Source organism: Coptis chinensis, chromosome 8 (assembly GCF_015680905.1).
Source record: "Coptis chinensis isolate HL-2020 chromosome 8, ASM1568090v1, whole genome shotgun sequence".
Classification (NCBI taxonomy): Eukaryota; Viridiplantae; Streptophyta; class Magnoliopsida; order Ranunculales; family Ranunculaceae; genus Coptis; species Coptis chinensis.
The window spans coordinates 56,838,080-56,865,805 of NC_141463.1; the positions used below are offsets into that span (position 1 = coordinate 56,838,080).

General features: G+C 44.9%; 1 protein-coding gene across 1 annotated transcript; it reads left to right on the plus strand.

Annotated features, from left to right (window-relative positions):
• Positions 1-27,726, plus strand: BGAL8 (beta-galactosidase 8). Its single transcript, XM_086576531.1, has 19 exons — positions 1-470; positions 566-661; positions 742-854; positions 934-1,000; positions 1,097-1,189; positions 1,282-1,425; positions 1,584-1,672; positions 1,810-1,915; positions 2,014-2,101; positions 2,344-2,462; positions 23,013-23,177; positions 24,379-24,575; positions 24,683-24,792; positions 25,007-25,116; positions 25,353-25,466; positions 25,669-25,770; positions 26,355-26,566; positions 26,643-26,979; positions 27,355-27,726. The coding sequence occupies exons 1-19, from the start codon at positions 306-308 to the stop codon at positions 27,460-27,462; spliced, it is 2,535 nt and encodes an 844-aa protein (XP_086432657.1). The 5' UTR covers positions 1-305; the 3' UTR covers positions 27,463-27,726.

Consider the following 27,726-nt stretch of genomic DNA (forward strand, 5'->3'; position numbering starts at 1 on the left):
ATGATGAAATGCAGAACAAGAACAACGACAAAACATAAAACAAGAACAAAAAGAAGAAGAAGAAGAAGAAAGAAAGCCAAATACAGAAGCTAGGTGGCGTGTTTCACCATGGTAGAATATTTAAGTATTGTATACTTCACGTACTCTCTCTCTTTCTGTTGATTCGTGTACGTTATTTCTTTTCATTACCTCAAAGTAACACAAAGGATCAACTCAAAGCAAACAAGTACTACAAACAACAAAAATAAATAAATACAGATAAGGGACTAAGACCAAAAAGAAGAAGAAAAGCTAGCTAGCTAGCAATGAGGATGATGATACTTGTTGCATTTCTAGTGTCGTCGTTACTTACCATGTCATCAGTGGTACTGTGCACTACTGTGACATATGATCATAGAGCGTTGGTTATAGACGGGACGCGTAGAGTTTTGATATCTGGTTCTATTCATTATCCTCGTAGCACTCCTGAGGTAATTATTAGTTCTTGCATTTTCATACATGTCCATTTATTTTATTTTGTTGTTGCTCATCAGTTTGTGTTTTGATTGTTTGTGTTCATTTACAGATGTGGCCTGATTTAATTCAGAAATCAAAAGATGGTGGTCTTGATGTTATTGAGACTTATGTTTTTTGGAACTTACATGAGCCTGTTCGAAACCAGGTACTGTCTATCTTGCATTCTCTCTATACTGCATTTTGAATACTAAATTAATGTAATTTTGTTGGTTGGTTATTGTGCAGTATAATTTTGATGGGAGAAATGATTTGGTTCAGTTTATTAAGTATGTTGGGGAAGCTGGTTTACTTGTTCATCTTCGAATTGGTCCTTATGTTTGTGCTGAGTGGAATTATGGGTATGATCATTTTTGACTTAGTTTATTTTGACTTCTTGATTGAGATATCTGCTCTAATATTTGGTTTATTTTGATACAGAGGATTTCCTCTTTGGTTGCATTTTATTCCCGGCATCAAATTTAGGACGGATAATGAACCCTTTAAGGTTAATTTACTTCTGTCTTCATTTTTGTGTATTCCCTTTATAATTGATTACCTTTACCAATTTTACACTGTTGTGATACCATTTGTCTTGTTTTAGATGGAAATGAAAAGGTTCACAGCAAAAATCGTGGATTTGATGAAACAAGATAAACTATATGCATCTCAAGGGGGGCCAATAATTCTTTCACAGGTTGATAATTTGTTGTTGAAATTCAGTTAATTCTTTGTTTATTAACAAAGGTTTTCTTCTTCTTAATCTTGACAGTTTGGGTTTTGTGGCAGATTGAAAATGAGTATGGAAATGTCCAGAGTGCATATGGTTCCGCTGCCAAGCCCTATATAAATTGGTCGGCAGCCATGGCCACATCTTTAGAGACAGGGGTGCCATGGGTAATGTGCCAGCAGGCAGACGCACCTGACCCAATAGTGAGTTGCTTTCTAGTCTCAGTCAGATTATGATGTGCTTATCAAATAATTGTATGCAGTATGAGTTAGTCATTGTACGTACCTTCTTTCGAACTGTTTTCCATCTAGTATCCCTTTTAGTGATTAGTTATCTTGATGTTAAAAGTAAAATCTTACAGATTAACACATGCAACGGATTTTACTGCGACCAGTTTACTCCGAATTCTGACAAGAAACCCAAGATGTGGACTGAAAACTGGAGTGGATGGTAAGATGTCTGCTTTTATGAAATTGATTATCTTAATTGTTTGACAAAATGATATCCTATAGTTTATACTTCATTGCAGATTTTCCTCATATTTTTTGAAGTTTTACATTAGTGTTTCATCTTTTTGTTGGTGATAGGTTTCTTTCCTTTGGTGGCGCGGTGCCATATAGACCAGTGGAGGACCTTGCCTTTTCTGTTGCGCGCTTTTTTCAGAGAGGAGGGACGTTTCAGAATTACTACATGGTGTTGTTTAGTTTCTCAGATTTAGAATACTTAGCTAAATTGTTTGTCGGAATTGAGTGTTGCTCTTGGAACTAAAGCTAAAACTCTTATCTGTGCAGTACCATGGTGGGACCAACTTTGGGAGAACTACAGGCGGACCCTTTATCGCCACTAGCTATGACTATGATGCTCCAATTGATGAATATGGTATGCCTTGATCAACTCTCCGGTACATATCAGAAAATTTCCCTTTTGAATGGTGTGCCAGGTCTCAGATGCCATGATAATACACGCACTCCTAATTTTTTTGCAACCCAAAATGGCTAGGTATTTTAATAAATATCATGTGTCCTTTTTTAGTTTGTTCTAAAGAAATCTAGTATTAACCCTTGCTAATTGATATTCGAACAATGTCCTTCATGTTAACAAGAATTTTGTATTCGTTGCAGGACTTGTTAGACAACCTAAATGGGGCCATTTAAAGGATCTGCACAAGGCCATAAAGCTTTGTGAAAAAGCATTGATAGCCACTAACCCAACATCCAGTTCTCCTGGCCCAAATTTAGAGGTAATAGCTATTTGGTTTGACTACGTACTTGACTTTCACGATCCAATATAACGCCGTGTGATTACAAAACAGATGCCAGTTTTGACATTTAAGATAATATATAAGGTATTGACTGCAAAGGAATAATCAGCACAGGTAGCTTAGGTGTGAATGCTTTTGTAAACATTACAAATAAGTAATTGGGGGCTTATTAGAGCTATGTAGGGGAGTGATATTCTCTATCCAGCACGCGCCTAATATGGTGGAAATAACACATCGACCTATGGATACAGGTCGCATCCATGAGCCAGTAGAACGCTACATATAGATCGCAATATCATGCGAACTACGCTAGGAAGTGACACAGACCCCCTATCCATAAGCAATCATGACTAAAGGGTACTTGTACATATCTTGACCGTCGATACCATCGGTCGCGGCCGCAAAGCTACTTGTCTGGATTGCCACTCCACATCATTCTGGCCGGACCTATAAGAACGGTTCTCCGCGTGCTATATCGATCTCCACCCCTCGTTTAGGACATCCTTTACCGCGTGGAAACAAGGATACACTCTCAATCTCTATAAATACCTCTCCTATGAACTTCGCCCGGACTGATTCTACTCTCCCCGGATAACCCGAGTAAAGATCGTGGGCGGTTAAGCTCTCAAGTCGAACTTCGGTCTCATCCAATAAATCTATCCCATCCCCCAATGGATGTTTGTAAGGAAAACCATATCACACCTTTACATTGGCCGTCGTGGTCTCCGATTACTTGAGTAACCAAACCATTTCCAAACAAATCGTAGCGAAACTCTCTCAAGCCCACGAAGCATGGCAAGCCTCGAAGCTCAACTCCACCTTTTAGCGGGGCAACTAGGGACGATGAAGCGAGCAAATAGGCGAGCTCGGGCAAGAAAACATCACACTCCGCGTGCGGGTGGACACCGCGAACCCACTAGGAGTCACCGCGAGAGGGACGGCGTCATCAATGAATCAGAAATTTGAACCAAAGGCTCGACAAAAAGCGGTCAAGAAAGATTCCACCACGATCGTGCAAAAGATGTTGAAAACCTACCGCATCTCCATTTCTTTGCTGAAATACTTCACAAAGTCTCTCCTCCGGACTTTGTCCAACCACGATTCCCGGATATGCGGCCGACGGCGCATGCCCGGGCCGATATAGCAAGATATGTTTAAAGTCTTGCCTCTCTACAAATACGGGAGTTCGACCATCTCCACTGCGGACTATTTCCGCGAAGTCTAAAGGATGGCCCACTCGATTGGTTCTTCTCCCTCCGAGGCGGACTCCATAAAAGCTTGAGCGGCTCACCGACACGTTCCGCGAAGCGATCGTCCACAACCGGGCGTAAAAGGGTGATCTCGATTCACTCTTCCGGCTCGCTCTTGGCAAGGAGGAAACCTACAACTCCTTCCTGGCCGGTTCAAAACGAACTCTTGGACATGGAAGCGGCCTCAAAGAGTCATTTGCGCAGATGGCTTTCCAACCGCCTTTCTGCCGCACCCATGATACCGACCCTAACCGGATCGCTCCCGAAGACCGGCCCGAAGCGCTGGCCGAAATAAGATCGCCTTCGAGTTGATAAATATATCAAAAGGCGCAAAGAGGGTCCGAAAAAGCGAAACCAAGAAGAAGAAGAAATAGAAGAAGGAGAGGTTTACGAGGTAGCATCATCCTCTAAGAAATGACCCGACAACAAGGGCAACCCTCCAAACCCAAACCAAGAAATGATCGAGAATTAGCCGTGCTCACGGATCTCCTAGTTACATACTAGAGAAGATCAAAGCGGTACCGCCTTTTCTGGACCGAAGATAAAGGGCGGCGGATCGCCCAACCAAATTCCGATCACTGGCGTTCCATCGGCGCCAATTATATGAGACCGGCGTGTGTTGGGGGCTCAAGCATTACTTGCAAGACTGGTCAAAGCCGGGGCATCATCAAGATATACACAATAAACTGGCGGTGACTGCGCCACAAACTCATGGCCCATGAGAATCTGAAGCGGGGTCCCCACCCGGACGGAGCGTCTGCGGTCCCAAAGTCGCCCTCACGAAGAAAGGGCGTTCGAGAACGCGTCCGTCAAGATCGCCGTTAGACATCAAGAGATTCGCGAGCCGCAGCGAACCATCCACATGATCACACTCCGGATGATTCCGTCTTGAGTTCAGCGGGAAAAAGGCGTCGGTGCCCTCCATGAAGTGTACAACTTTTCTTCACAAGCCGCGCTTTTACCGCAGTCGTATGTAAACGGGGAGACATCACCTTCCGGAGGCCGACCTCGAACAAGGTGCGCCTCCCCGCATAACGACGCTCGTAGTCCACGTCAAAATCGGTGGATGGGACCGTCCAGCGAAGTTTTGATCGATCCCGCGACTCTTGCGATATTTTATTCTACCACCACGATCCAAGATGAACTTGCCAAAGTCGGTCTTCATAGACCCCATCGCACCCTCTTCGGATTCAATGGCTCGGGGCCGATCCAATAGGAGACATCATACTCCCGTCTCGGTGGGCTCCCCGAAGACAAAGGTCGGCTTCGATGACGTTTTCACGTCCTAGATACCAAGTCGTCCTACAACGCCATTCTAGGACGACGGTGGATCCATCAAATGCAGGCAGTACCATCCACTTTGTACCAAGTGCTCCGTTTTCCAGGCCTAGCGGGAATGATGGAGCTTCGAAGCAACCAGCTCGAGGCCCATCATTGTAATCAGGTCATCGCAGCAAACAAGATCGCTGAACCTCCCATCACCGTTAGCAACGAGCCCACCAGCTATACGATGGCTAAAGACTTAGTGGCTGAGGTGAGAGCCCGCGCACCAAAACAGAACGCCGGGGCCTCCAGCAAGAATTTCCTCTCACAAGCCCGGATCCCAACTGCTACCAAGGCAGCTGTCATACCAGAATTGCAAATCCTTGAGGTCGCCCCAGGGCAAAACATCGTGTGCAAACAAAGTCTCGAGGTCGCACCACCAGCTCTCATACAACCAGCGGAGTTGTAGCAAACCACCCGGTTTACGTTGTCGCGGCGAATGCGGCCACTTCGACCTCGTTTGTCGTAACCACGCGCGGCGCTCTAGCTCCTATGACTATTCTAGCCAGTCATCAGACCAGCCCAGCATCGGCAAAGTGCAATCCTCCAGAGAGCACTCAGAACGCGCAGAACCAAACACCGACTCCAGAAAAGCAACAAGTGAATCACGGGGGCGAAGACGACCACTAAACTTCGTCTATGTCGGGGCTAACCTCGACCCCACACTTAAAGCTCATCTTGTAAATTTTCTGTCCATGAATAAAGATGTGTTAAGCTTGGTCGTATATCGGCGTGCACGCATATAGACCACTGGCGTGGCATGCCACCGGTTAAACGTCAACCCTGGTGCCAAACCAATTCGACAACGACCTAGGAGACTGTCATTACGCTTTCAAAAAGCAATCAACGATGAGGTAGATAAACTCAAACAAGTAGGTTTCATCCGGAAGATCGATTACCCAGAGTGGGTCGCAAACATAGTGGCGGTCCGAAAAATGAATAATACCGATCCGGCGTGTGTCGACTTCACCAACGTCAACCAAGAAACTCCAAAAGACAGCTTCCCACTACCCAGAATTGACCAACTAGTCGACCAGACTTGTGGGCACGAGCTGCTATCATTCATGGATGTATATAGTGGGTACAACCAAATACCACTTCTTTGAAGAAGATCGAGAAGACCTCATTCATCATCGAGCAAGGAATTTATTGTTACAATGTTCTCCGTCGGTTGAAAAATCTTTGGGCGACATATCAACGACTTGTCACTGACATATTCCAGGACATGTTAGGCGATACCATGGAGGTCTACATCGACGACATGGTTGTCAAAAGCAAGAAAGCAGACGACCACCTCACTCACCTCGAGCAAGCGTTCTCCAGACTACGACGAACCAGAATGAAGCTGAACCCAGAGAAGTGCCTTTTTGGAGCGTCCTCCAGAAAATTTCTCGGTTATCAGGTCTTGCAGCGAGGTATCGAAGCAAATCCAGACCAAATTCGGGCGTTCATCGACATGCCTGACCCGCAAACAAAGAAACAGATACAAAAGTTGTCAGGTATGGTCGCTGCACTCAACCGATTCATATCGAGAGCATCAGACAAATGCCGACCGTTCTTACAAATACTAAATAAAGGCGAGCAGTTTTCATGGAACGATCAATGCCACCAAGCATTCTCCACTCTTAAGGAATACCTGACAACACCCCGCCTTAGCTAAAGCCGACAGGCGGAGAAACTCTCTGGGCTTTATCCGGGCGTTATCGATTTAGCCATCGGTTCGGTCCTATTCAAAGAGGAACCTGACTTCGGAAAAAGCCGATCTACTTCACCGATAAGACACTCACTCCAAACGTGAGAGGAATTACTCCCACATAGAGAGAGATCCTTGCTTTGTTATACTTTCGGCAAGAAAATTCAGACTTTACTTTCAAGCCCATCCAATCAAAGTACTTAGCGATCTCCCGTTGAAGAGGATCCTTCACAAAGAAAATAAGACCACTAGGATGGCAATATGGGCAGAAGAATTGGGCGAGCACCACATGGACTTCGTCCCCCGCACGTCGCAGAAGGGTCAAGTCGTCGCAGATTTCCTAGCAAATTTTCCAATCGACGACCCTAATTGGGAAGAAGAAACAGAGGTCGCACCCACAAAAGCGAACATAAAAACAGTTTGGTCTCTCTACGTCGATGGTTCCAGTAACCTAGGAGGTAGCGGCATCGGAGTCGTTTTAGTATCCCCTGAGGGAGCTATGATAGAAAGCGGTCCCGCGTAGACTTATGAACTCCAATAACGAAGCCCAGAATCTGGCGTTAATAATGGGAATCGTCGCGGCAATCCAACTTCGGTGTAAGGAGATCCAAATCTTTAGTGACTCGCAACTGGTCGTTCGCCAGGTCGCAAAAGAGTACACTACCAGCGAAGGTAACCTTTCCAAGTACCTTCAAATTGTTAATGATCTGTTTCTTTCTTTTAGCAGAGCTACGATACACCATTTTTTGCGTGACGAGAACGAATCACGCGGATAACTTAACATACCTAGCGACCCGGACGCGAATTGTGCCCCTAGACAACTGACCATTGAAGTGGTCGATCGACCAGCTTACCAAGTGGACCATGTCTTGGCAATCAGCGACCTATGCCCACTCTCTGAAGAGCAGGTGAGTCAAACATGGATGCAGCCTATTATACAATACATCCGGCCGTCCACACTTTTCGGATGAAGCGTGCCAAAGCGAAAAGGTCCCACACCGCTAACGTAGCTATTGTTTGTTGAATGGCGGGTTATTCCATGAAGTCCGCGGGAGGACCTCATCCCGAGGTGCATCGATCGAGCAAAGTCGGTTAATTTTTAGCCAATCCATCGAAGGCGAGTGTGTGGCAACCATGTCGGAGGTAAACTCATTGGCCCACAAAGCGATCTCCCAAAGGATACTTCGGCCCCGTATGCGGTCGATGCCAAATCGTTATGTCCTCAAGTGTGTCAAATGTCAAACATTTGGTCACAACATCATCTGACCGGCCAGCGAATTGATCGACATCCGCGAGCCGCGGCGTTTCACATGTGGGGCATGGACATTATGGGACCATTCATCCTCGAGAAGAGCACCGGCTTCGCTTCGTCCTTGTTGCCCGCATTATTTCACTAAATTGGGTCGGCAATTCCGTTGGCACCGCGTCAAAGAATCACATGTCAGGAATTTCATTTGGACTCATATCATCACCCGGTTTGGCTTGCCACACACATTGGTGATGGACAATGGCTCCCAGTTCAAAGGAAGAACAGTCAAAGAGTTTTTGGCCAAGTGGAATATCGTTCATGCCTTCTCTACGCCCCAGTACGCCCAAAGCAATGGACAAGCGGAGGCCAGCAACAAAGCTATTCTAGAGAATTTGAAGAAAAAGATTGAAAAGAACAAGAGCCAATGGCCAAATCAGCTCGAAAACATACTATGGGCTCACCGCACCACAGCTCGCTCCAGCACCGGCGAATCACCATTTTCCTTATGCTATGGTACAGAAGCCGTCATCCCTACCGAGCTGACAATTACGACAACCCGATCTGAGCTTGTCGAGTCAGGCCTTAATGACTCAGTTTTAGCCCGAGAGGTCGACCTCCTTGAGGAACGGCGCGATCTAGCAGCCATCAGAGTAGCATCCTACCAGCAGGTCCAAAAGCGATCCTACAACAAACGAGTACATCCTCGATCCTTTCAACCGGGGGATCTAGTTTTGAAGAAAACTCAAGATGACTCTAAGCTAGCACCAACGTGGGAAGGCCCGTACATAGTGGAACGTGTCGTTGGCAATGGAGCGTATTGGATTAAAACCCAGGAAGGGAAGTTGTTACCACGACCCTGGAACACATACTTGCTAAAGCAATTTTACCAATAGTCGCATTATGTATTGTAATTCATGTTTCCATGCACTACAAGCTCATGTGTAAGACACTCAAGATTGTTATTAGAAGTTGCGGGTCTACGCGCATCTCCAAACCACATCGCTCGCACCGCAAGCTCCATATGCACTGCGCCCTTACAGGCTCATCGCCTCTCTGAGTCTCGCTAAGTTGAGGACCTATACTCCTAGGATCAACTCGGTGAACGCTCTCGAGTAAAGCATGCCTCCGGGGCTACAAACGCCTACCGGGAGCTTACGGGGCTCATCGCCTCTCGAAGTCTCGCTAAGTTGAGGACCTATACTCCTAGGATCAACTTCGGCCGAGAACGCTCGAGGCGACCGCCCCCTCGGGGGCTACACACGCTCTCAAGAGAGCAGAGCGCTCTCGAGGAGCTTACGGGCTCATCGCCTTTCCGAGTCTCGCTAAGTTGAGGACCTATATTCCTAGGATCAACTTCGGCGAGAACGCTCAGAGGCAAACACGCCCTCGGGGGCTACACGCTCTCAAGCGGCGAACGCTCTCGGGGAGCTTACAGGCTCATCGCCTCTCCGAGTCTCGCTAAGTTGAGGACCTATACTCCTAGGATCAACTTCGGGGAGCGGCTACGCCTTCGGGGGCTACACACGCTCTCAGCCCGCGAGAGACGCGCCTCGAGGGCTTACAGGCTCATCGCCTCTCCGAGTCTCGCTAAGTTGAGGACCTATACTCCTAGGATCAACTTCGGCCGAGAACGCTCTCGGAGCGACCGCGACGCCTCGACGCTACACATGCTCTCTCCAAGCGGCGAATGCTCTCGGGAGCTTACAGCTCATCGCCTCTCAGAAGTCTCGCTAAGTTGAGAACCTACACTCCTAGGATCAACTCGGCGAAACGCTCTCCGAGGCGAAGACCCTCGGGGGGCTACACGCTCTCAGCGGCGAGCGCCTCGGGGCTTACGGGCTCATCGCCTCTCGAAGTCTCGCTAAGTTGAGGACCTATACTCCTAGGATCAACTCAGTGAGAACGCTCTCAGGAGCAGCATGCCCTCAGGGGCTACACACGCTCTCAGGAGCTTACAGGCTCATCGCCTCTCCGAGTCTCGCTAAGTTGAGAACTTACACTCCTAGGATCAACTTCGGCAAAGAACGCTCTCGAGGCGAAGACGCTCGGGGGCTACACACGCTCTCAAACGCGGCGAGCGATCTCCGGGGAGCTTACAGGCTCATCGCCTCTCCGAGTCTCGCTAAGTCGAGAACCTACACTCCTAGGATCAACTTCGGCCGAAACGCTTTCTCGGAGCGAAGACGCCCTCGGGGGCTACACACGCTCGAAGCGAAAGCGAACGGTTTGTCGAAACGGACCGGGCTCCTCGCCCCTCCGAGTTTTACTCGGTGAGAACCTATACTCTTAAAACCTACGAAAGAACGCTCTCAGCGAGCAACACGACCTCAGGAACTTAGAGAGGCCCGTTCCCCCTAAGCCTACGCTAGTCAAACACTTACATCTCCTAGATCGCTCTCCCTACCAATATTAAACAAGCATAACACTTTACGAGAACACATCTCAGAAACAAGTTCAATGAAATAAGTAAGGAAGTAATACCTACGAGCGGTCAAGCATAAGATAAATGTCAAACATACAAGTACCATGGAGCTATATAGCTAGTTTCCGATAACCAGTTCAAGCCCGCCGATCTGCTGGGTTTACCTAGGAAATCCAGATCGGACGAGCGACGCGAAAAAAATTAATTAACGAATCGCCACTTTCATGGAGACCGGTTCTCACGATCGAAAAGCGAATCGCTTTCGGGGCCGACTGAAAACACAGATCTAATGTTTAACCCTCGTAGGGGCAAAGAACAGACATATCATTTCAACACGAACCAAAGTTCTTACCAAGAAGCAGAATCAGCATCACGGAGCACCAACCACATGTTTGTCCCGGGAGCTGGGTCGAAGGAACATGCCTCGCGAGACCGCGAGAACAACGGCATACCGATCCGCCCGCGAGCCCCATCCGCCTTTAGTCACCGGTGACAATACTTCCCAAACTTTGGCATACTCACTGAGGCCAGCGCGGGTATCTGGCGCTTTGAGCTTTGCGAGCAACCCGCTGACATCGCTTAGCATACTCAGTGACTTCTGCCACCTCCATCTGCAGCTCAGCCATCGCAGCGACCAGTCTAGCGTTCTCATCCTCAGCAGCACGGTGCTTCGCAGTCATCGCGTCCAGTTTCTCTTGTCGGCCCCGTGTGCTCAAACATCCCACCGACCCGGGAGTTAACATCGATGTCGACCGTTGTTACCTGGCGTTCTTGAGTTTATCATACCCTGCCAGAAACTACAAGGACGGAGTCATAATCAGAATCACTTAAGAAACAAAGCGACGAAGCTGATAGAGGAATACTCACCAAACAACTCGCCATATCCATAGTCCCCAGCAGCGTGTCCATGTCTTCATCCTTGACTTCAGCTCGGTCCCCCATCTAACACGATCCCCTTCAGCGGGCTAGTCGCTATGGGCGTAGAAAGTGGAAGCCGCAATCGAACGTTTTACGGCCGCGCTTCTTCCCGTTCTCCCCGTGGTAGAATTAAAAACCCGTCCCCAACACGAGGGAGCCAACCCTCACAGCGACGTGGCGACCTTTGATCCGTGTCGTCGCTTCCCTCGGCGGACGATGGGAGCATTCCGCGCTGGGCGGGGCGACTAATACAATGCCGCCCTTCGACCCGACCCGCCGATCGTTTGCTCTTCTTGCCACCGGACCACAACGAGCTTTCCTCTTTACGCGGTCCCCATGCACATGAGGGCGGAACTCCATCTCCTCCATGAAGCGGAGGGAACTTCGCTCGACAATTCCTTTCTCCTCGGCGTAGGGCACACACCGAGCCATAATGAAAGTGAACCACGGAAACAAAGCGAAGATGGTCGGGCGACCCCGTAACTTCTACGTTCACAATCTAAACGAAAGCAAGAAAAACATACGAGTAAAAGGGAAAGCGAGAAGAAGCGGTAGGAAGGAGAGCGGCCCTTGATGGGAAGAACAAGAAAAAAAGCAATGTCGTTTGCTCTCCCTAGACCCGGTCAGATTTATACTCCGCGAAACGCCTCTTACCAAGGCACACCATTATGGCATCGAGACGCAAAACCCGACCAACCCGGCTATCATTTCACCCCCCCCGACACATCCAGAGCCGTGCCCGACACGCGCATATTCGGGCTATAGCTCGTGCCGCCAGAGAAACGCCCGGCGACCTCATCAAAATGGCGAGCGACCTGCACCAATTAGTTCATAACAGCAGGCACACGCTTACAAATATAAATATTCCTCTCATTCACAAGGCCAGCCATAAAGGGAAAGAGCAACAAGATTCACATTCATACAAAGAGCGACCTAACGATAAGAAGGACGCCCCAGTTCACAGATTAACCATGCTGTTGAGAATACTCAGAAAATCAAACACGATTAAAACATTCAGTATCATAATCAATAACAAAGAAGACAAGCGAGCTGCCCAGGTCAACCTAGGAAACCAGCTCTATTGTTTACGGCCAGAGGCCCATTACAACAGCAGATAATAAACAGATGTTCTAAACATTTTCGCCTAAACCTTCTCCAAGAATAACATTCAAAACAGAGACGGAGCTTGGATCACCGGAGGACGCCACAACTGCATTAGCACCAACCACGGGGGAATCGGCTGGAAGATCGAAGGAACTTTCGCTCATCAAACCCGGTGAGGGAGATGGCACGACTTCTGAGAACGGGCGGCCTCTTCTTGGCGGGGCACGTTCGAGATCGCCCGACGCCCGGCGTTCCCGCTCCTCCTGCAGGTCGTCCATCTTCCTTTCCAGCTCCTCCACCTCAGCACGGATGGCGAGATAGATAGCTTTTTGGCTTGCGAGTGGAAGTCTTACATCGTTCAGCATAAGTGTTCGCCGCGGCTAGTTGGCCCCTCAACACTTCCATTTCATGCTTCAACTCGATCGACTTGTTCCGCAGCCAGAGGTCTTCTCGAGTTAGAGGCGGTGAAATGCGGCCTCGAGCATCGGTTCGGCGCCTCCGACCTCTTTGTACCGCTCGCAGATTCGACAGCTTGTCCCTTAGTGACTCAACGTCCGCGCTTTCTCGGTTCGGTGATCTCAAGCGGCCGTCTTTCAACTTCGGTACCCGGTGATCGGTATAGCGGATCGCACCACATATCACGTTATTATCAAACAACAGCATGTAGCACAATAACACAGTCAAGTAGAGTGCAAAGGTGTCTTACCAGGCACATCGCCTTGTCCATCCCCTTAAGGTTCGACTCGAGCTCCTTGGCATCCAAGTCTTTCCTATCACCGTCGAGGGTCATCCCCTCTAACAGGCAAGCGGTATAGGGCGGATTTGTAGCTGCGATCGGATCTCCTCACATAACGTTTCTTCCCAGTTACCTCATCAATGTACATCGGGTTTTAGCGCTTCGTCCTTCCCAAGATCTTGGATCAGCCGCCTTACCGGTCTCTCTTGCGCCCCACCTTTCCGCTTCATCTTGCCGGAGGGATCTCCAACAACCCCAGGTCGGCGACCTCCCGGGGCTTCCGGGCGCCCTCACCTAGGGCGGTGAAGTCGGCATCGGCCTGCATACCCTCCGGGTTGCGAGCCGCCGCTTCCCCAGATTCGCACTTCACCACCCGCGGTCGGTCCAAATTTCAATCCGCGACATACGGCGCCCAGCGGTCGATACTCTAGGGCGTCAAAGAGGCGTCATCCGGATCGAAGGAGCGTCCTCTCGCCCTTTACCCGCTCGGACCCGAAGCCCGGAAGACTTCCGGTAGTCGCTTTCACCCCAATGCGCCCCCGTTGCTGTCTTCCCCAATCACCGGATCGCTCTTTACGCTTCTCCATCACGGCTTTCTTCGGCGTATTCCCACTCAAGTTACCCCGCCGGCCTTCTACTCTACTCTTTTTTTTTCGGATGGCGAGGTCCTCGCGCTCTTCAAAGAAATCGCGAACCGGTAGCTTAGCTTTGTTTTAGTCTCGCGACAAGCTAGCGAACTTCGATCACTTGTCGACTTGACTCCTTTTTCAGCGGATATCTGCATAGGCAACAAGACAACATTTTCGATAAAAGTTCAACAAAACCAAGTTAACCTAATCGTAACGCTACCGCTACCCACCCGGTGAAGTTGCATATTTTATGGTTCACCGAACCCGCTTAGCACATGGCGCGTCCTACAAGGAGCGGCGGTCGTTTGTCCCACGACTTCGTTACTCTTTACCGTCGAGCGCCCGACAAAGATCTTCGCGTTTGCGGGCTAAAGTTCACCGACCTAGATCACTTCCGCGAGGTAGTGCTTTCGATCACATCGGCGACCTCGATTCGGTACTCACCATCTGGCGTTCAAGAGGTCAAAACCTTAAATAATCGCCGTGTTCCCCATAAACCGAACAGCTTGCCACAACGGTTCGGGGAACTTCGCAAACCAACTTGGAGAACGGTATCGTCATGTGCCCCTCGGTCCCCTCACGCATTATTACCCCATGATTTGGTGGGGTGTACCTATCACTAAAACCGGGCGTTCGATCGGGCTCATGGATCTCCGGATAAACTTATGGTTATCCCATATTTCTTTCTCCGGATATGGGAACCTCAAAGCACGTTTATCCACGATACTTAGGCGGGCGGGCAGAAGACGACGACCCTCCCCAGCGACTGAAGTGCTAGCCTCAGCAGCTACAGACGCAGATCGAGCCACATCTTCCTCACTGCTAGCCCCCTCAGCCGCCTCACCTTCATTATCACTCTCAACCATCTCACACACAGATTCATCTTTCTCATCACCTTCGTCATCCCAGCCAAGAGAAACTTCGTGAACCTCATTAGATCGAGTATCATCGGAGTCCGACATTTTCTCTTCTAAACCTAACAAATCTAGCTACTAGTATCTAACAGGATATCCTAACAACTCTAGCACAGAGGTTTAGCACCAAACAAGAAGAAGAGGTTCAAAAATAGCAGAGAACTAACCTGAAGGATGATGCGGTAATGAAGTTATGTCTACCAGGCGAAGCAGCCAAATGAAGTATCAGCAGAGCAAGTGAAATTTTTGAGCAACCGCCCCTCTAGTTTCCAAGGCATCATGATTACACCCTAGCCCTAGCTGCCCACGACTTCCAACCAACTGCCCTGTCTTTTTCACATCCCCAAAAATGGGGCCCACGTTTTTCTTCTCTGCGAATCGCCGGATCACCGTCGCGTCTTTGCACGCGCGTCAAACGCGTTAAGCACCCACTAGCTCACATGGTTAACACGAGCCATTCCTCGCGTCGTTGGAGATTTCCACCTCTCACATACTCCACGCTTCTATCGATCTCTCGCGGTCGTTCTCACAACCTACCGAGAGGGGCTGTGTAGGGGGAGTGATATTCTCTATCCAAAGACGCCTAACATGGTGGAAATAACACATCGACCTATGGATACGCATTCGCATCCATGAGCGATGAGAACGCTACATACGATCGCAATATCATGCGAACTTCGCTAGGAAGTGACCACGGACCCTATCCATAAGCAATCATGACTAAAGGGTACTTGTACATATCTTGACCGTCGACCATCGGGTCACGGCCGCCAAGCTACTTGTACCGTGCCACTCCCACATCATTACAAACGGACCTATGAGAATAGTTCTCTCCGTCTTTATCCCGATCTCCACCCTCGTTTAGGACATCCTTTACACGTGGAGAGCAAGGATACACTCTCAATCTCTATAAATACCTCTCATATGAACTACGCCAGACCTAATTCTACTCTCCCCCAGATAACCCAGAGTAAGATACGTAGGCAGTTCGCTCTCAAGTCGAACTCGGTCTCATCCAATAAATCTATCCCAGTCCCCCAGTGACTGTTTGTAAGGGAAAACCATATCACACCTTTACAAGCTACCCAACTGCTGCTGGTCAATAAGTTGAGTTAAACGCCAGACGTACAAATTTTCTTCAGGGTAAAGAGCAATAGCACATCTACAGTTTCTACCACATTGTGCTATATAAGGAGAATTATTTTCTTTGATCGTAGAGGCTAACACTTGAGTAAAACTAATAAGAAAAGAAGATGTAGATATAGGTAATTTTCATAAAAGGAGTAACAATAAACAAGAGCAAACACCTACAGTATACAGAATACAGCCCACCTGAAAACAAAGTGCCTATGAGGTCTGAACACAATGAACTCCCACCTGAAAAAAAATTTCTCCAAAACATTAGGATGATCCCTCGACAATCATCCTGTTAAGCTGATACCCGTGTCATTTGTTCCTGTTAGATTGATACTTGTGTCATTTGTTCCTCTCAAAGCAAACTTTGCACTAGGCAAAAGGAACAAGACTGCATGTATGACTTCCACCCATAAAGAGGATTCTCAAGAACCATTAGGCGGTAACCATGCAGTACAATACATTGCTCCTTCATCAAACATGGACACACCACAAAAGACCAGAGGAAGATAGAAAGAACACAAAACTTGCCAGGAATGGGGCCATATACTACTCTTCATCAAAGTTTAGTTAAGGTAGAGCTAAGACTGACATATTAGTATCCGTCAGGCTGATATAACCTTCCAATACAATTAATCTTTTTTTTTTTTTTGAATGATAGCTATGGGGTTAGACGGACCCCTACCTGCATTCCTTAATCAAAATCTTACATAGATTGTTCCTCTTGCATCCTCCTCAATGATTTTAGTCAATTGTTCATCTGGAGGGGGTATAAAATACAAAAGAGTCTCGAGAGAGTCTTTTACACACTTAGCTAATAAATCTGCAGCCTTGTTGGTCTCCCCTATAGCAATGGTTGACACTACTATAACCGAAGTTTCTTCCTTTTGCTCCCGATAGATAGTACAATATTACGACAATACCATGGTGATGTAGTCAAGCCATTAACTATACTCACAAAGAATCATAGAGTCGAGTACACATGTACTTTGGTAATTCCATGTTTTGATTACACCCTCTATCCCCTCGCATCAATAGCCATTAGCTCCTGTTGAAGTATAGACCTCTTTGGGTTAGAGCCCATGTAAGCAAAATGCACTTTGTGCCATCTTCTTTTCTTGCAATACCACCAATCCTTGGTGCGAAGGAGTCAAAGACCCATCCGTGTTTAACTTAACATGGCTCGGATCGGGTTCGCCATTGGCGATAAATAGGTTCCTTTGCATGGTAGTTTGCATCTATACCAAGGTTTTGAAGAAGGACTCTCACCGATGTGGAATCGGTATATCCTTTACAACCCTTTGTATGTATAGCTTCATATCTTCTAGTATTCTCACCATGACCAAATGAGGGGACGATACTTTTTCTCGAAGATTCTAGTGTTCCTCTCAATTGAAATAGCACTTACGGTAGCACGGATATATGCTCCTCGATATCACCTTCCATAGAACTATTTACGCTAGTCCGCGCAAGATACTATGCCACTCATTGTTAGAGTCTGCTACTCAGAAACCCATACCAATCTTTGCTTTGACCCCACTCCACCCTCTCTTTGTGTAAGAACACTCAAAAAATAAGTGTTTGGAGTTTTCTCTTGCTGTTGTTCCACACAAACTACATTTTGAATGATTGATTATACCTTTGTTAACCAACCTGTCTTGAGTGGAGAGACTACCAGAGAATAGTTGCCAAGTGCAAAAGGAATGTTTAGGGATCACCAATTTTCCCCAAACAAGCTTGGACCATTTGACTTTGTTCTTAACCTTCTTTAGTGCTATATAAGCGGTCGAAAGCACTGAATTTTCCTGAATGAGTTAGAGACCAAACTACTTGATCCTTGTTCATGAGATCATATATATCCGTTCTTAGTATCTTGGTCTTCAAGTCACACTCTGGAAGAGAAAGAACTATGTCATTCCACCTGCCATTTGAGATCAGTTCACTAACTTTGGCTTCCTCACCAAGCTGTAGCATTTGTCTAGCATTGTTATCCCATAGGAGGGGTGTCTCTGTACACCACAAGTCGTGCCAGATGAAAGTGTCATCTCCATTAGCAATGATGTTTCTCATAAACTTCATAGCAGATCTTCCTATGCTCTAAGATGCCTCTCCATACCCATGAGCAAGTCCTTAGGAGCTTCCATAGTCCGAAATGTTTGTTTTGATGCTATGAGTCCACACCCGCCACTCCATAAAGAATTCTCTCTTGATGCAAGTTTGAACAAGTCCACAATACTGTGACTATATTCCATGTGTGGAGATCAATCATGTTCAACCCCCTTCATCCTTAGAGAATCGGAGTAGCTCATGACTAGCCTTGTAAACACTTAGTTAGAGATGGGCCGGACCCAGGAGGAATCATGTTGCAAATTTTACTAACCTTGTCGAGCACACGGTTTTAGGGCAAGACAAAAAACTCCTAGACCAATAAGTGTGGAAGGAAGAAAGAACAGAGTGAATCAGCTGTAGTCTTCCGGCATGAGAGAGAACTCTATTCTTCCAATTGGAGATTCTACTTGTGATACTCTCAATGAGAGGTAAGCAGTCTTTTACTCCAAGTCTAGACGCAAAGAGAGGAAGGCCAAGATACTTCACAGGAGGATGTACCACAACAACACCAAGAACATCTGCAAGAGCTTGAGATTCCACTATGCTCATACCACCAGTAAGTATAGTGGACTTGTTGAGACTAATACCAAGGCCTGTAGCTTCAGTGAAAGTGACTAGGATAGTCTTAATAGCCCTTATAGAGTCAACATCCCCTTTTGAGAAGATAAGAACATCATCAGCAAAGCTTAGATGTGTAATAGAGAGTTTCTTGCACTTCGAGTGGGGTTTAAGTCTTCTACTGCACAAACCATGCTTGAGAAGGCCACCAAAGACTTCCATAATCAACACAAACAGGTAGGGAGATAGTGGATCTCCCTGTCTCAAACCTCTCTTTCCTTCAAAATACCCATGAGGGCAACCATTACTAAGGATAGAGTAATGAGGGGAGGCAAAACACATGATGCACCAATCTATGAATTGCTGGGGGAAGTTAAACCTTTTCATCACCATAATCAGGGCGGACCAGCTGACAGAGTCATAAGCTTTTTTTATGTCGATCTTTATGGCACACCTTGATGATATATGAGTCCTTACATAACTTCTGAGTAGTTCATGAGCCATAAGAAGGTTGTCCCGGATGTCTCGCCTCTCGGTATAAATCTTTGATTGGCGGTCTTCCACAAGTGTAGAGATATAAGGCTTCAACGTTTCGTTAGGACTTTGGAAATGCATTTATAAATCACATTACAACAAAGTATAGGCCTAAACTCATCAACTTTTGTGGGGTTGGCAACTTTTGGCACTAAACATAGAAAGGTAGAGTTGACACTCTTATGCACATGTGAGATATGAAAGACATATTTAAGCGCTTTAATAAAATCTCTACTCACGATTAACTCCAATTATGCTTGAAAAAGTATGCATTGAAACCATCCGCCCAAGAGCTTTGTTGTCTTCCATATTGAGCGGGGCCTCCTTTACTTCAAGATCCGAGATAGGTGCTATAAGTAAGGGCGCCAGGTAACGTGAAAGAGTATTCTTCACAACAATATTGTTGAAAAAGTCCATGTCAGCGTTGATGTGATAATCGACCCCAAGAATTTCAGAGTAGTACTTTATAAAGGAGTCTGCAACATCAGCTGTAGTAGACTTAATCCCTGAGTTATCCTCCACAGACCATATAGAGTTTCTACCTTTCTTTTCTTGTATAGATTTATGAAAAAAGGCATTACATCTGTCACCATACTGCATATAGTCACAATGACTCCTTTGTTTGAGGTCCACCTCTTCCATGCTGACAAGAGAAGTATAGAGAAGTCTTGCTTGTTTTTCCTGATAATACAAGCTCACATCAAGAGGGGAGAGGTGCATTTTAGTTTGAACTTCAAAGAGGAATTTTCTGGCCTCTAATACTCTTGACTTAATGTTAGAACACTGACTTCTTGCCCAATTCTTAAGTTGAGGTTTAAGCACCTTAAGCTTTTGAGTAAGGATAAAAAGAGGATTACCAATGAAGCTAGACTCCCAGGCCTCCAACAAAGTATCCTTGAAATCAGGGTGAAGGCACCAAAAATTACAGAATCTAAAAGGTGGATGATACTAATAATTGTCATGCCATGAAACTACAAAGAGGGAGTGGTCAGATACTCCTTGAGTGAAAAAAGTGACTGAGGAGTTGTGAAACTGAGAGTTCCAGCAAGAATTCACTAGACACCGATCAATTTTAGACCACTTTCTTACATAATCACTGTTATTTGTCCATGTGTAAAAGCATCCATGAGCCTTGAGATCAGATAAACCACAAGAGTTCAAACAATTGGAGAAGTCCACAGTTTCTCTTGGATGAACAGCAACGCATCCAATTCTCTCATGAGAAAACAACACATTGTTAAAGTCTCCAAAAGAGCACCACGGGCCAATTACATTTGTAGCCAAAGTAACTATTTGTCTCTAGCAATCCAATCTTTCAGTAAAAGTATTACTGGCATAGACAATAGTTAAGAAGAATTCAGTGTTTAAAGGCATATGACATACCTTAACATGCAAAATTTGTTCAGATTCAAAAAGTTTCAGGATCCTGGCACGCTTAGGATCCCATGCTAGCAATATCCTACCACTAAAGTGGCTATCATAATTATTCAAATACTCCCAGCTAGGACAAGCAATCTGACTGAAGAAACTAAAGTTGTCTTGCCTAACCTTTGTTTCCAAAAGAGCGACTATGCATAAGTTATTTTTCAAATAGCTTTGTGCACTTCCTTTGCTTTATTAATATCATTCAACCCCTTTGTATTCCAAAGATGCAATACTCATCTCTTACCGGAGTTGTGCTTGTTATTCCTCGCCCCTTTAGGCCTCCCTCTTGGTTTTCTCACGACCCCACCATAAGAGCTTGTGCTGCACTTTGTCTTGACAACCCTGTTCAGAGAATCAGGACTACTCTGAGGTTCATTCTCTTTGGCTACATGGTCTTTAAACTGCTCAATCACCTCATTGTCTGAGATGTCATCCTCATCAGGGTCTATACCTTCTTGAATCAACAAGTGCATTCCTTTTTCTAGGTCATAATTCAGCTGTTCCTCGTCATCCATATCCACCCCTTCGACTGGGTATGTTGTCAGTTCGGTGTGTGGGAGTTTTGAATTATTTGTCTCATCTACTTCATCGAGAAGGGCAAAGGAGTTTGTGTTCTTTGCAACAAGGGATTTCTCAGCTGAGACATAAACATTTGGTGCGTGCCTTGAGCACATTCTTTGCCTCTATCTTTACTCTTTCTTTTATATTGCACGCGATAAAAGGACTAGTGACATCTAATCCGTGACCGACATCTATGCCCAAATATATGGGTGTAGCTTCAGGTAACTCAATTCTACTGGGTGTAGCATTAGTCACAATGCCGGCTTCTTCACTTGGCAACCTTATCTCAAGGTTCGCATCCCCTTGGAGGAGAGGTTCATCACTATGAACCACCAACTCAAGAGCGTCTTGCTCCGAAAATACCACATTTTCAGTCTCTTCAGTGCCCTTTTCAGCTTGTATTTCTACAGCTTGTTGGTCCTCTACCACTATGACAGTGGTTTTCTTCCTCACCATCTTGTAGTGGGATACCTTCGCACTTTTCACACAACTAGATTGACCTTTGCTGCATGTTCTTCTTAGGTGTCCATCTCTGCTGTGGTTTCTTTTTTGTCTTGATTAGTGGTCCCTGTTTAGAGGGTTGTACATCCTTGTTCCTCGAGCATTTTGCATCAGTATGACCAAATGTATTACAGTGCTCGCAAACTGATGGAATCCAATCATAGTCTAAGCTAATATCAGCATTATCTCCATTCCCCATATTGACCGTAATCGACGCGGGAAATTTAAAGTCTGTATTGACAACAACACAAAAACGAGCATAGTTTAACCTTACCCTGTTTGCAGTAGCATCATCTGTGCAAATGGGTTCACCAATTATACTTGAGATAAAGCCAATACCATTGTCAGTCCACAACTGTTTTGGAATGTCAGCCTTAACCCAAATTGGGACGGAGTTGATTTTTTCCTGTGTAGTTCAATGGACTCCGACCACGGCCTTACAACAAAAATTCTACCAGCTAAGAATAGAGGACCATGTTCAATAACGAACTGACGATCTTCATCATTGATGAACTTGAAGTAAAATAGTTCTCTATCAGCAAGCATATCAAAGCTACCCTTTAATTTCAATTGTTTGCTCACAGCCTCCTTAACAAATGGATAGGATAATCTTTTCTCTACAAAATACCCAACCACATATTCCTTCCAGATGCTAACCCCTTCCTCCACTATTTCAGGAGGAACTTCAGCTATGCCATTAGTAAACTTAGGGGATACCTTCTTTAGGTTAGGTTGAAGCTTAGAATTCTTGCTAGAGTTGAATAAAGAGCTCCACGACCTAAAACCAGAAGAGATGGGGTTTGCAGGATCTGCCACCACCACCTCAGAATTGAGGATAGCCGGTGGATCTATGCTCCCCACCTCAACCATGTTACTTCTATTATCAAGTCAACGGTTGACCCCCTCCAGAGAGCATCGGTCAAAGTTGCCAAAAATGGCAATCTTCCCTCCAAGATCTGTTTTCGAACTAAAAAAAGATATCAGAAAAGAAAAAGACTAGACTACCCTCGCTCTCTCAATCGCTCTTTTTCACCAGTTAGGATCAGAATTTCTTAACAGGTCAAATGATGCCAATGTTGATTTGCAAGGCGACGGAAAGTTTTTTGTGCCTGCTTGGTCTGTTAGTATCCTTACCGACTGCAAGACTGAAGTTTACAACACTGCCAAACAATTAACTGTTTTTACTTGTCAGTACTTTTTACTTTATGATCCGCTGGGGAATCCAAATGGCTGGCATCTTCCAGTTGATTTACTCATTCCGAAGATAGAATCTAGAGTGGGGATATGAACTTTGACATTTCATGAATGTATATCTGGCATCCATCCCATTTGAAAAAAGGAGTTGTATTCATTTGCTTTAGCAATAGTACTAATAACCATTGTTTGAATTACTATTCTTCTTTAGAGAAGTCTAATATAATGTTGTAAGGCGTTTGGTCCTATATGCCTTAAATCTGTCTTCATTTCAGGCACATGTGTACAAAACAGATTCAGGAATATGTGCTGCTTTTCTTGCTAATATTGGTACTCAGTCGGATGCAACTGTGAGTTTCAATGGGAACTCATATCATTTACCTGCTTGGTCTGTGAGCATTCTACCTGACTGTAAAAATGTGGCATTCAACACTGCAAAGGTTTGTCTATACTTATTACGAATGCCATAGTTATCACGAAATAGCATGATGTTTTCAAGGCAATGTTGATATAGAAAATAAGGTGTGCATGGTTTTACCAACAACTTTTCCCTGTTTTTTCTTTCTTTTTTTTTTGGTGAAAAGATAGTCACTTTCTTAGGAAAAGCGGATTTAAGGGGATAAGAAATAAAGTTCTTATTTTTTTTTAAAGGAAAAAAAAATGTGATGTCCAGAGGAGCTAAGGTGTTGCCTGTAGTTTAGTCGCACTTTGCTTAGGTTTCATTTGAGACGTAGAATAGTTATGTGATTGATTCTCTACATAGTCAGTGGAGTCTTCTTGAGGGAACGCCGATTCCTTCTACTGAGATTATCAACCGTAAAGAAGATAATTTTGGAAGGAACCTAAGCCCTCGAGAAGACCCCATAATCGATCGCTGAGAGTGGAATCCAAGATCTGGGACTTGTTTTGTCAGATCTCACCTGTGAAGAATATTAGAAGTTCATCAATGGAGAGCATGACAGAAGCAGGCGAAGAAAGATGAATTTCACGCTATAGAAAAATGAGTTGCAAATTACATTCCCTTGTCTTATATACTTACAGACTATAGAGTTTTAACTCCACACAAAATGATTCAGTAATTCCAACTGTACTAGAAGTTTCATGCAACAAACTCTAATTGCATTTGTAACAAACTTCAAGTCCTCATTTCTCTTATAACCTGCATATCATCTCGATGTAAGTGAGTTTCAGGTGGGTCAATTCCAACCAGGACCAGCCACCTTAAATTCCCAATCATTTATGCATTTGCAGATTATTCAAAAAATAGTTTAGTCATCATCTGCTTCTAGTCTCAGTTCCACGAGGAAATTTTGGTTACAGATCTCGAGTTGTATAGTTCCAGTCTTTTGCTAAACAAAACAACCTACCAGTTATTGAATATTGGTTTTAGTAAGTGAATATCTGGTTCACTCTTCACATAATTAACTTGAAACTCTTTTGAGTATGTGTCATAGTGGTGTATGTATCATTGTGTCTTTCACTCAGTTAGTTCTTGAAAATCGACATGTAACTGTTGAAGTACATGACCTTTATCATCTCTTCTCATATGTAACCAAATGCAAAAACAAAACAACTACCACTATTACGAAAATCTTTCTGAATTGTAGTGCTAAAACAAAAAGGATGCTTGTTCCTTTACAGGTTAATTCTCAGGTTATGAATGTGAAGTTTAGAAGTCTTTCCTCGGAAGAAACTAGTGGTGAATCTTTCCAATCAGACTGGAGTTGGATAGATGAACCTGTAGGTATATCAAAGAGCAGTGCATTTGTGAAACCTGGGTTATTGGAGCAAATAAATACCACAGCTGATGTTAGTGATTACTTGTGGTATTCTCTGAGGTATGGGAACCTATTGCTTTCTGAGAACAACATTGTTGCTTTGATCTCCGATAGCCTTAATGTGCTCACTATCAAATTAAACTTTTTCTTGCTTCATAATTCCACAGCCTTCAAATCCAAGAAGACGAGCCACTTCTTCAAGGTGGAACTCAACCTCTTATTCATGTGGAATCAAGTGGCCATGCCCTTCATGCTTTTGTCAATGGGAAGCTTTCAGGTGATGCACAATGGATAATGCATGTGAACCTAGAATTAATGTCGAACTATTGTTTCTATTATGTTGGTTGTGGCTGTGGACATGACTAAACAAGAAGACTTTTGCATGAGGGCACGCAGAAAAAGTTAACATTTCTTGCATTCTCTGGCTCTAGACATTGTTTCATACTCCAATCCTAATCCTTCTGCTTCATTGTGTGGTGTCTTTTATGTAGGGAGTGGAACTGGAAACAGTGACAATGCAAAGGTGACCTTGGAGAAACCAGTTACTTTCACGGCGGGGAAAAATACTATTGATCTCTTGAGTTTAACCGTGGGACTGAAGGTTCGTCCTGATCCAAAACTAAATCTTATATTTCCTTAGCAAGGGAAGCAGATATGGTATTAATGATTCACGTTGTACAGTATGTCTCACATAACCATGTTTATCTCTCTCCTGTTTTTTTGGCGCGAGGGTGGGTGGGGAATATTGGAAGAACAAGTTCTTGCATTCTTTTATTTCTTATAAGTTATAAGTTATAACTAACACAATCCCTTCTCTTTTTCTATCTTTTCGGTCAGAATTATGGAGCCTTCTATGACATAGTGGGTGCTGGAGTCACTGGCCCAGTCAAGCTAAAAGGTTTAAGAAATGGCACTGCAAGTGATCTGTCCTCATACCAGTGGACATATCAGGTTCTTTTCTCGTCTCTAACAGTTACATATTGACTGCATAGTTGCAGTCATTTCTAGAAAATTCGCACATGATGTCATAGTTGCAGTCCTTCAATGCATACAAAATTAGTACTCAAAAAAAATGAGAGAGAAATGAAGCAGCACATGATGTCATGTTTTCTAAATACTGCCTCTTCCCTCATATGAAGTTTCTGAAATGCAGATTGGGTTGCAAGGTGAAGACTCAGGTTTTTCTGATGGAAGTTCTACTCAGTGGGTCTCACTTTCAACCTTGCCCAAGAACCAACCCTTGAAATGGTACAAGGTAAATAATAGCTCAAGTCTTGATCTCTACTTAAGAATTTTGGAGATAAAAGTCAAGTTCTTCCATTGAAGTACAACTGTATACTCACTTCCATATGGTCTCCTTCTTCATTCAAAATGAAGTACACCAGTACCTATCCTCCTATAGATCTTGACGTTCGACACACTTCAATTTTCATGGTCTCGTAATTTTGTGATCCCTTTTGCATAATTTACCTCCAACAGGTATAAAATAAAAAAATAACGTCTATCTGTTCTCTTTAAGACCTCTTTTGTTAGGATTATACACTTTGTTACATGGGTCTTAGTCATGAAAGAAATGGTATGTTAAAACTTAAAACATTACAAAGTTAGAAAATCGTACAATGGTCAGGTGTGGCTAGAGTTATCGGATAGTATGTAGTGGTATCAACTAAGTATTCTATGAGTGTCTAATACATTGAGCATACTAATTAAAGAAAACAAAATGGTCCAAGTAGTCGTCTCTTTTTGCTGTTGGATGCATGTGCTTGACATCTAGGCTTACACTGAGAGCCATGTTAGGGTTACACTTGTAATGCTACCGTCATAAACTTGATATTGCAGGCGAACTTTGATGCTCCTGAAGGCAATGAACCAGTTGCCCTAGACTTAACGGGAATGAGTAAAGGCGTGGCTTGGGTGAATGGGCAGAGCATTGGTCGTTACTGGCCAACTTACATCTCTCCCCAGACTGGTTGCACTGATTCCTGCAATTACAGAGGTGCTTATAGTGCAAGCAAATGCCTCAAGAATTGTGGAAAACCATCTCAGAAACTGTGAGAGCTTTTTCCTTTGAACTTTCCCGTGAACGTTCTTCTGGCAATCTTAGTTATTGCCCCGTTAATGTCACAGGTATCACGTTCCCCGTTCATGGGTCAAACCAAGTGGTAACGTTCTGGTGTTGTTTGAGGAGCTAGGTGGGGATCCCACTCAGATATCTTTTGGTACACGACAGGCAGGAAGCTTGTGCTCGCATGTGTCGGAGTTGCATCCACCTTCTCTTGACATGTGGGAGTCAGACATAAAGATAGGAAGGAGATCAGAGCCAACTGTTCAACTTGAGTGTTCATCAGCGGATCAAATAATTTCTGCGATCAAGTTTGCTAGTTTTGGAACTCCTCGTGGTACATGTGGGACTTTCAGTCATGGGCGGTGCAACAGCACAAGTGCTCATGCTATTGTTGAGGAGGTACCATTTGGTTTTTTACTCTTGATCTTAGTCAGCTTTCTATTTTTCACACTAATAGCTCACCTTTATCTCTATGGCCTCTTAAATTGGAGATGGTCACAATCTTCAATGGTCACATCTTGGAAGAACATGTATTTCTCTTATTTTACATTATATATTTGTACAATAGTTCGCTTAATGCAAGAACTTCTAAATAACTAGGATATATGCTTGTTTGATCTATGGTCTGTGAGCCCACATGCTGTTAAGTTGTTCATATGACTATATGAGTGACGCATGTTTTGTTTCCTGGAGTGAACATTTTGTTCACTAGTATGGCTTCAGTGCCTTCTTTAGTAATATCATTTATTATTCTAATGAGCTGAAATCTGACAGGCTTGCATTGGATTAAGAAGATGCAGCGTTGGAGTATCTATCTCTACTTTTGGAGATCCGTGTACGGGAGTGCCAAAGAGCCTGGCAGTAGAAGCAATGTGTACATAACAATTCTTGCTAGTTGGATTATAAGCGAAGCAGTGCTCAGTGCCCCTAAGAAGTGAATAAAGGTTTAGGGAGAGTGCACGAGGCTCCTAGCAGTTAAGTCTGGGTCAGATGTACACAGCCTTACACCACAAGTGGCGACGATTGGAAGTGTATAATAGTGCATTAAAAATGTCTAATTAAAATCTGTTATGATGTGCCAAACCGCCAGTGCTACGCAACTTGAATCATCAAAATATGATTGTGAAATATATACTTCCACCTGCA

Bases quoted from the DNA above. Each gene is read 5' to 3' on its own strand.
- BGAL8 (XM_086576531.1), top strand. From the start codon at position 306: ATGAGGATGATGATACTTGTTGCATTTCTAGTGTCGTCGTTACTTACC. The intron at 26,567-26,642 runs GTGAGAGCTTTT...TTAATGTCACAG, and splicing joins GGAAAACCATCTCAGAAACT to GTATCACGTTCCCCGTTCAT. The intron at 26,980-27,354 runs GTACCATTTGGT...GAAATCTGACAG, and splicing joins CTCATGCTATTGTTGAGGAG to GCTTGCATTGGATTAAGAAG.